The following is a 10,826-nucleotide window of genomic DNA, read 5'->3' as shown; positions in this document are numbered from 1 at the left end:
TGTTCCGCTTTTGCAAGTTTCAAATTGTCTGATAGGAACACGCTATAATAGTTTTTCATGGGTGGAGCCTTCAGCTGAACAATCTATTCATATTCTTTCTGATTATCTTTCTTCTGTATAGGAACGCCGCAACTAAACAGTGGCGCGACCTGTGGTTGCGAATCGCAACTCATAGCCGTCTTGAGATAGCTCACAGTTGTCAGATCCGGGGATCAGCCGAAGTCAGTGTGGTTTTGCTATCATAGATGTGTCCATTAGTGCTATTTTAGTAAAGGTTCCAAGGTCGCAATTTGGGCTACTGATAGACCAAAGGCTTACAGCGACCCGGATGCCGTCTCTACTGCCTCATACAAGCAACGAAACGTCATCTGCTGCTATTATTGGATATAGCACCATACCGGCAAACACGCAAACTATCCTATAATATAAATGGATAATTTCCTTAGAAAGTGACGTTCACTTGGTTTGGTAAATGAAACTTACGAGTTGTTTGAAACTTATTTAACGCCCAAATTTAGTACGTTCTGTTTGGTCTATATATATATATATATGAATGAATGTCACATGTCTTGGGCAGTACCTACCAAACACATTTACGTTATAAATTGACTGCAATGAGTATTTCTTTATTGGTTTTGTGTATAAATTCAACGGACTTGGGGACCATGCATTCGAATATCGGTCCATTGTTCATGTTGATTGAGTTACCATTTATTCACTCGTACTGGACAATTATCTCATTTATTTATTTATTAGTCAGATTATACTGGTTGCCAGATTATAGTATTAACACGATTATTATATTCCTTTTTAAACCGGCGACGCCCTGTTTAGCTTGTATAAATTCCGCGTTACCTCAATAATAGCTCTGGTAATAAATGAACTGAAAGAAAAGCTAACATTACAGGTTCAAAGAACTACTGACCGATACGTTACTCGAGCATTGAATGTGGTCGGACATCTTGTAGTTACCTAATTAAACCTCGTAGACGTTACGTGCGGCGTCAAAGACAGTAACAAAAATGCTTTCACACCGCAACAAAGTGTTCACGTCGAAGGTCAACACCGGGGTGGAGACTGGCGCCACTGTTGTTAATCTAAGGTTATCCGCCAGACTCTTCTTAAGGAATCTTGAGGAACAGCCTTTTTCTTCGATAGGATTATTCCTCGATTAAATTCTGATCCGACCACCGCAGTCAACTATACGGCACATGGTAGGTTTAATTCGCGTTGTATTCATCTAATTAAATAAGTGAAAAGTATTCTTCTGTATTAGCTAGTTTAACTTGAACGTGAGCTCGTGTACCTGTATGGGATGGCAAATTCAAAGGAAAATAATGTTTCTTCCATCATTGCTATTTGGCACTTATCATGTTCCCAGCCGGTGGAAGTTACACAGTGGAACTCAATCAACCGAGCGCCGTAGGTTATCAACCAGCTTATCTATTTATTCAATATCAGTTATGAAAATTGCACTCCAATGAATGCAGTTGACATGTAGAAATTCTCAGACGCTGTATTGGTGTCAGTCAGATCACAAGGCCATTTTCTTTAAGAAAGCAAGCTGATTTTTCCGATCCTGGATGTATCATTGAGGCAAATGAAAGGAAAAAGTCGAATTAAAGGATTTTATTTTAGAGCGTCAGGCTACGTTTGCCGACATCATATTTCTGTATAGAACCTGTTATCTGCGACTAGTCAACTGCAACTAGTTTTTTGTTCTTTGTTTTGTCGACATTGACCGGATTATCGGCTACAGCAAAAAAAAAAAAACTCCACGGGCTCATTGAACTTCATTAGCTACTATTTATGGTTATGTTCCAACGCATATATTTCAGTGTACTGTGAAACAAAAACAATCTTAAGCGGCCTGTTCGCACTAGCACCAGCTCGTTTAAAAAGTGCTTTATTTGCTAACATACCCTTGGCCTACCTAGGTATTCCTTTGGCCTACTTGCGGGAAGAAGGAGTGGCATTCCAGTTGTGTTGAATTGAATCATTGAAACTTGGCAGTGTATACCATTACCGTCATAGATGGCTAGCTTTTTGATTCTTTAGTGGACTACCACTGGTATTGTGCTTTCTAACAGGAAACAGGTAATATTCTGCTTAGTTGGTTGTCGTTATGACAGATACAAGGTAAGTAATCGATATTCTCGCCAATTTTCTAAGATATTCGTTTATGTTCCTTTCAAATGTACAGGTTTAATTCTGTAAAAGCTTATGAACCTAGCTGTCCTGTTGTGTTAACCCTGGCTACTATTACTTATCAACAACTTTTCAGTGCGTTTTACTTTTGGGTAACGCCGTATAGAATTGGTTTGGAAAAAGGTAGCCAACGTCATAGAAGAATGCCTCGTTAAGCGGGAAATCGGCGACGTACTTATTTGTTTCAGTGGAAAACTTCGCTTGTCTACCCGCTCACGATTGTTTATCACAGCCTCATCAATTCAAGTCAATTGCTTGAAACTCCTCGCCCTAATTCTCGAGTGTGAAGATCGCTCCAAGCCGTGTTCACTGTTACTGACACACGGAAGCTAGCATGCTAATAGCCTGCATCATCCTATACCTTAGACCTAGAAATAGGCATTTTACAGGTAAGATGCCGTAAGGGACAAACAAATTTGCGACTATCCACTGGGAATTGTTCCCAGAAAAATATCTCTAAGCATGCTTAATGTACTACTTCGAACTCGATATGGCAATATTTACCTAATTATTAATATCTTTATCGGCAGCTTGCCTCCGTGCTTTAAATAATTTGCCTATCTAACTGCTGACTAGTCTTGCTATTCTCATATTTGCATTCTATCTGCTTGTCATTCTATCGGGCGATAACAAGATTAAACAGCCTCGGCCTTTGAACGTGATGGCCTGCAAGGTGGCATGCGACAATAAAACGTCTCTTCTCTCGAAGTGGTATAACAAGGTAACCTTGGCCAGCATTGGATCCAAAGTGAGAAGGGCAAACACGTATCTCCCAACGGGCATTGCTGCCTTAAAATTCGATATTCGGTCTACTCGGATCCCCAAAATGATCCGAAGAGCTGACAAGTTCATTTCCAAGTTACCATAGTGGTGCCTTAATTGCACCAGCATATTTGTATAATACGAGTTCCACAGACAATATTCTTCTGACGAAGGTATATTTGTCGAATTATTTCAAAATACATCGAGCCTATCTGTATCAAATATATTATGTCAATATAGTAAATTGCATGTGTCGGCCGATTTATTACCAGCCGTATCGGCAAGCAAGTCAAATGGCGTTGAGCAAAAATTTTAACATGCAACCGTATAGTGGAGCATAGAAGCACAGGCTTATGACGGAGTTCAGTAACACATTTTTTTTTATTTTGAAGCAACTGTTTTATCAAGCCTTTATCTACACGTGGTAGCTAGTGATTCATAACTTAATTCACGACCCAATAACGTGGTTTCATCAGCTAATTAACTAACCCGGGGAATAAGCAGATAGCTTGACTTCTTACTTTTAGTTTTTCACAGGTAAGCCAAGATCATAGGTAAAATTAGATATGGCTATACTTTGAAAAAGGGCAAAAATTGCGTTTTTGCCGGATAACTCTTGAGAACTGAATGGATAGGCCTACATCTGACTTTTTAAAATGCCTATAAAGTCTATTTATTTATACTAGATTTGCTAAGACATTAGTGAAATAGATCAGAACTGATACACGGATTCATAGTTAGTGTCATAACTTCCTCTAAACAATAGATCCTATGAACTTTTACTAGGTACATCTTTAATAAGCGCTAGATTGCTAGACACACGACTATATAACTGATTTTGAAAAATTTCGCGGTTGTCACACGTCGTCTATAGTAAATTCGTAAAGAGAAAGGTATTAAAAAAAGCACTACATGCAATAGCCAGTGGCTGTAAAACGATCGAGCTAATCTACAAGAGACAGAATGAGGTCAATTAATCGTTAATATTGTACGTGGTTCAGATCCTCCCGGCAGATGACGACTTGTTTACTACTTGAAATTATTTGATCGTTTCTGACGTCGCGCTACAGCTTTGTCTCAAAGATGATCGTCTGGAGAGATGAAACGGATGACCCAAATACCGCGGCTCATTAGGACAGCACATCGAGACGACGCGAATGGGGCAAACCTTGTATTTGTTGTAGTCTACTGACTCACATCTTGATTGTTAGAGAGGTTTACGACACAAGATTGGCACACTAGAGCCTTTGATGATGGTGCTGCTCTGATCTTCGCGATACTACTAATGAACTTTGTTAGATATTTGTTTAAATGTTGCGCTTTTGTTGTCCTGATGGTAGCTGAGATGTTAGCGGAATTTATACTCCGTTAGTAAAAGTTAATACTGATAATCAGATGTTGAATTAAATTCATGTTCAGGACATTCGCTCAAGAAGGTCTTCAAAAAGCTTTCGTTGAAAAAGAAATTATCTTCACAGTGAGATGTTATGGCAAGGAAAATAACATGTTATGAAAAGCATACATCGGGAGACTGCCCGGCTACAACGATAAGTGCGTACCCCTCACAGCTTTCGTACTTATGTCCAAAGTATCTCTATGGCGCAATTTCTGAGGCATTTCAGGTAAAAAGTCGGTCAAGAAAAAGTCTTCTGTTTTTGCTAGTCTGCCTACAATCGACTGCCTTTTGTCCCCAGTGCATTTACTAAAATGATTTGCTTTCTAGGGTTGTCTCTGCAGAAACTAGTGGTATAAGAAAAAATTTAGAAACAAATTGATTCAACAAGTTTAGCACATGTAGTAGACTACTAAATGCTTATTTTGGAACAAGCTTTGAGCCCAGTTGACGTCCGCTTCAAAGGCGCAAAAGCGCCTCATATCTATCCTCATAAAGTTATAGCATGATATAGATGTTTTTTTTATCTTTAATGCAAAAAAATAAGGTTGACTATTTATCATTTTCAATAAACTGTTCGAACGGGTGCTGCGGTAGGGCATTGCTTTTATATTACCACCATCCTTTAGTACATAGCGTGAGTCAAAGCAGAGTAGAACACTTTGACCCGGAATAATATTCACAAGTGTCTGTAAAGTAGCATTCCCAAAATGATGCGATCACAAGAAAATAATACATGATGTTCCGAAGATAAACAAGGAAATACTTTAGTCTTAGTCTAGCACGATAATTATTGACTCTCTGCATACAAACTTTCATACTAGTTTCGTTGTCTTTTGCTACTCTAATCAACTTCCTATTGAATTCCAGTCAGATGGAGCGGAACTTGTTTTTCTACAGTATCCTACCTAAGAGGTGACAGCTTGTTGTGAACGCGTAAATACAAGTCACCAATTAATAAAGAACATTTTTTGCCTTGTGCTAAAATACACGTAGCACTCAGCCAGCGTCAACGATGGCAGTCGCACGTACTGTCCGGTAGCGGTCCTGAACAGTACTATGGGACTATTTCAAGCGACTTCTCGATGTACGAGTTAAGTGCTTCATTTTCAGATTGTATAGCTTAAGCAGAATGCCGTAGATCAAGCCTGAAACATAACAATGGATAAAGGCGTAGCTGGAGACAGACATCAAACAACGTACATCAGACATATATTCCATAGAGTGTAGCAGGCAGAAATGCCCCTCATCGTTTCAGACTGATGCCTGACTACTTCTGTCGTTGGTTACTGTTTCTGCTACCGATTTTGTACTCAAAAGTCGTGAAGGGTGTCTTCGCGACTGACACCTTCATTGGCTTGCTTGATTACTTCCGTCAAACCATAGAATGAATTTGTTTCCTTTACCCAAATTACGCATTGCGCAACGACTGCCGCGTTTATAAGCTACTGCTCTGCCCGACGATGATGTCATCACTGCTGCTGCCGTGATACGTTGACGGTATTTGCTAGCCGTTTTATGTCTCCGTAATCGTGTGCCTGTCGTCTACACGATTGTATCAACGTGCTTTAAGCTGCTATTCGTTGCTGCTTTTCCCGCTGAAATTCGTAACTGATGATGGTTGCCGATACTGCTGCTGACCGCCGACAATAACTGCGATGTTATCTTAGACGATTGTTGAAGATTCGATGTTACCAGTGCACGTCTGTTACGCCAGTTTTACTCCGTGGACTCTTACCTTAGCCCCTATTTCGTTAGGTCAAGGGAGCGACCACTATCATGTTCCCGGCTATAATGACCAACAGTGGCTGAATTTGTGAACGCTTTACAATTAATTTCTTGATCCAAGCGTATGCAAACTATTGAAAAGTAGTGGGTATTTCTATACTTTTAGTTAAACTGTTATCGATTAGCACTTCTGTATAGCTACCAACGATTAAATGGCAGAGATTTTTTTTATCGGATCGATTGAACACAGCACGTTGTTTGTATCTAGAGATACTAACTATGGAGTCGCTTGATGAATATGTCGCCTTGCTGATCTCAATACTGAGGATTACGTGCGTTTTAGGTAAAGGATATACTGTATTAATAATGATTACTATTTTTATTATTATTACTATGTCGCTGCTGAATAACCTAATTTCTACTCAACCCAAGCATAAACGCGTATTATGAACGGTAAATTCACGCGCATAGCCTAAGCTTGTAAGGTCCAGTTAGCTGCGCCATGGCCATATGGGTGATACATATATGGATAGCTAGGGCCTATCGAAGAGAATTTCTTTGAAGTATCATACAACCGCTCCTTCTTTGTTTGGTCTCAATTTTTTTTATCGATTATTACGAATGGGCGCCAAGCTAATGGCGGTCAACCAGTCATAGAGTAATATATCTTCATTATATTACGTGGTCTTATCGATACATCTGTATATATGATAGTTACTTGTCTCGTTGAAACTGAAACCAGTTTTGTAGAAATAGCGATCTGCTCCTAAGATTGTGAATAAAATTTTGCATTTTTTTGTTTCGACACCAAAATTTCGAAAGTAGTTTTGACTAAAATAAGCACAAGCAATTAATTACATAGTAGTGTATTAGATGTTGAAAGTTTTTTTTCTAAGTTCATTCTTCTTGATCTTTGCTCTTGTTGTTTCCTTCAGGGACAATAATTTCTATTAAAGTTTTATATATCGTAGTTGTTTCATTCAACAGCATACGTAAGTCACTCCACGTAATTGAGTGAGTTCAGGGCTAGTTTTTTGTCGGAAATCCCTCTAATCATTTACTATCCCTAATCTTCACCAATTGATAGATATAATCGTCAGTCAGCAAATAAAATGAACGTTTCCAGAGGTTTGCGTCTTAGAAATATCCTAGGTCATTTTCATCGAACCACATAATTGTCCACCACTATTTCTTCTCGATTACGAAAAATAAACCGTACGTATTTCTACATTGTAAGTGATGGCGTAACGACTCTAGACGTTCTCGTGATCACTTTTCGTTCGACACCTGTTATTATATTTATGACGAATAAGATCCGTTTTGTGCAGCACATGTAGTTTGCAGAAAAATTCGGAATTTACGTTGAGAATTACCTACTCCGGTGTATCATTATCATAAGATAAAATACTTGCCACTAGTTTTGGCCCTGATATCATATCCTTAGTCAGATTTTTTTGCGATATGTAGTCACGATACCCAGTGCGCATACAGCTTATGTTGCTGCTTCGCTTCTTGCATGCTGCGCCCACCATCGAACAGGAAGCTTTACTCCATCAGTTTCAGCTAATTAAGTTGTTCCGTGAAAGATTCTATCAATTTGCCCTCCCGCGCCTCAAATTGTCACCACTGGCCGACAGGTTGGTCTCATAAAGCAAAGATTCGTAAGTTTTCGTTTGTTATAGCTCAACTGAACAGATGAAAACGGGGCAGACGCCGGTAAGTTGGTTAGCCTCGTCATCTTCTTGACTGCCTTAGAGGCAATTGTGGGTACGCTATTGTCATCAGATTAGATATGGCCTCTTGGGTTGTTCATGCTGTTGCTGCCCAGTGCCCGTCAAGGCTACATGACGCGCGTGCGCGAAACGCAGAAACCCAATGTTAGCACAGGTGCATCAGACAATGCGTCGATGATCCGCTACTGTGTTTTAACTTTGTCCAATATCAAGCTACGGCCCAGTAGTGACTTCAAATTGCGGTACCCATCTGCTTTATTCGAATTGTTCTATTAGTTGTTTCGGAGTCGCTGTAAAACGATCCCGGACCTTCTATGTGATACTTCTGCAGCAAACGGAAATGATCCTCTTGGTTAAAATAGCCTATAGACGTTGTTGCTTTAGGAGTCAGACTTCTCTAGTTATGTGAAATATTCAAGATAAATTTGTTGAGACGCAATATCCTATGATTTTGTGGCTTCTTTTTTATTTTTGATTATATCATATAGTTGTTAGTATTGTTATTGTTAATTATCATCTTTGTTGTTCCTATATAATCTCTAGACAAATAGACAACTGTTGTTCGGCTAAAGTCAACGTATCAGTCAACATAGATGGTTTTCTTATTAGTAGCTCACCTCGATTCCTTGAGATTTGCCGATCGTATTCATGAGCGGTGAACACGTGAATTCCATTCTCAACACTAGGACCAAGTCCATCATCGTCATTGGGGTCGGTTGCCCCAGCTATACCTACGAAGGACAAAGGGGTGCACACTCTTCGCGGTCCAGGCGAGGCCATCGCAGCACATAGTCACACTTTATTTGTGTATTTGGATGTTCCCTTCACAGTTGCATCCGCCTTAGACAAATCTCTTCGAAAAAAATTGCTCCTCGTCAAATGGCAGCACTGCTCGCAGCGGTCACCGTGCTTCTTAGCAATGGTGAGTGGTAAAATGGATGAATTTTTCGGTCAATTTCAACTTTCCTGCTGTAACAAGTAATGATCGTTGACACGAAGTTATCGTCATGTGACAACTTAACAATTTTTTCGATTTTTTTTTAGCTTCGCAAACAATCAGATGGATTACCACATGGCACGGACTGGATTGCAAATTCCACAGTTGCATTCGGCCAAATGCCCCACATGATATCACACTAGTTTTTTTTGATAGAATTTTTTTATGTTGAATACCGACCCATTCGATCTTCTATAACAGAGATAACGATAAACAGTGACTTTTCTATTTACGCACAACTTTTGTATTGCTAAACTCCACTTTCAGTGTACAGCAGTAACAAAACAACTGCAGAATTTTGGAATTTGATGTGATTGTTGACTGCCATGACTCAGAAACTAACATCCAAGGAACTCGTTACGACAAGCCCATCATATCTAGTCATCGAAACGACAAAAATAGGGAATCTGCGTATGCTTTGTCACCTAATTAAAACAGTCAATATTAGCTAAACGAAAATAATGTCGGAGCATAATCCAGAACTCAATAGATAGTAACTGATAGTCTCCTTTTGTAGTTAGAAACTTGTTTTCGTCGTAACTACCCCCCGTTGTGGATATGATGACCTTGACATCTAGTTTCACTTTTGCTTTCGAATTTGGTAAGCGGAAATTACTTATTTCTAGTATCTGATATGAGAGTAAACTTTTTCATGCTCAACGGTGTCGAAACGAGGTACAAATGCAACTTTATCTGTGGCGGTCAGAAAATCGATACGGCCCTAGTAAAAGATACTGATGACAATAGTCAATAAACGCAATAAAAATCCACTCAGATCAAAGGCCCTCTTGCGGAAATGGTTGTTTTTCGTGACTATTTACGACTGTCATCCGTATCTGCAATGAACTGACCGCTTGTAACCGAATGGAGACAGGATTGAATGCTGTGAAACTGGCTTGTCATCAGGGCGCCGCCGGGTACCGTCTTTGGTCGATGAGTACAGCCTCGAATCTTCAATTCAACTTGTCTAATCAACATTAGCCACCAACAGTAACTTCCATATGAACCATATAGAGTTCCAATGGATGCTTTTCTTTTCCCTCTTTTTCTGTACGCTGTAATGTTGACAGCTTACATTTATCAGATGTTAATCAACTCAACGTCCAAATTCTCACTACATCCTGTGGACGCAATATCCGAACCGCTGTCTTCTTACTGGTGAGTCGACGTTAGCATCATGGCCAATAGCCGGATACAACACGGAGGCATTGAATCAACTGTTCAATTTAAGAATCAGCATTGAACAACACACAGCCACGGGCGACAGCAGCGCTATACGACACGTACAAAAAGAACACGGCATGGTACAACGACAAATCTCGCGTCGTATTATATCAATGGCCGTAGCAGTCGTAATTGCCAGCGGCAGCGTGCGGTTGTTCGACGGACCGTCAGCGCTCGTTCACGTTCGTATTTCTAGTTTGCTTCTGTCGTGTGTCCTATGCTGTTCGTTGTGCACTTCATTCTGTTTGCTGTTTGTATCCATAGGGACAACATTGGCTGTATCGGCGCTCACGGACCAACTCCACGCTGCCGCCGCCACAGTGGCGCTTTCACATTATGGGAGAGGGTGACAGCCTTCTCGCACTGTGTTGGATTGAGGGCTCGCGCGGTGAAGGATCCGCCAGCTGCTCCGATCGTTGTTCGCGCCAGCAGTCGCGGGTCTGCCTGCGCCTTGTTTTGATGTACAGACGCCCGAAGCGAGGGTTGAAACAGGGAGGCAGACAAGCCGAGTGGACAAGTTAATTTCTACCTCTATACTGGCGACGTTCGATATTTCTCTGCTGTCTTATGTTTGTCCATTAGTTAGACGGATTGAGATTTGCATTGTTGTTGCTGTCGTTCGAACACAACTGACGCTGGTAGTTAGCGTCCGCCGACACATAGCGCCGTTGAAAACTGTGGCATAAAGCACTCGCTCGGAGAAGTGCAAAGAGCGGCTCATGATGTCGACGAATAGTAGAAAGAGTCTCGAGGGTAGATGGACCAACGTTCCATAATCAAC

At 40.5% G+C, this 10,826-nt stretch overlaps 1 protein-coding gene across 6 annotated transcripts in view; it reads right to left on the bottom strand.

Moving 5' to 3' along the window:
• Positions 1-10,826, bottom strand: part of LOC111274017 (uncharacterized) — a 127,024-nt gene that overhangs the window by 104,968 nt on the left and 11,230 nt on the right. Inside the window, exons 1-2 of one of the 6 annotated variants that reach the window (XM_086967495.1) lie at positions 9,673-10,334; positions 8,442-8,793 (exon numbers count right to left, since the gene is read on the bottom strand). The exons of 4 other annotated variants lie outside the window; for them this stretch is intronic. In XM_086967495.1, coding sequence (XP_086823621.1) covers positions 8,442-8,604 — 163 coding nt within the window. In that variant the 5' untranslated portion in view covers positions 8,605-8,793; positions 9,673-10,334. Of the gene's footprint in view, positions 1-8,441; positions 8,794-9,672; positions 10,335-10,826 lie in introns of those variants that run through there. One more of the 6 variants, XM_086967496.1, reaches the window with a different exon arrangement.

This window comes from Varroa jacobsoni, unplaced genomic scaffold (genome assembly GCF_002532875.2).
Source record: "Varroa jacobsoni isolate VJ856 unplaced genomic scaffold, vjacob_1.0 scaffold_244, whole genome shotgun sequence".
In the NCBI taxonomy this organism is placed as follows: Eukaryota; Metazoa; Arthropoda; class Arachnida; order Mesostigmata; family Varroidae; genus Varroa; species Varroa jacobsoni.
This window is presented reverse-complemented; position numbering and strand designations above follow the sequence as displayed.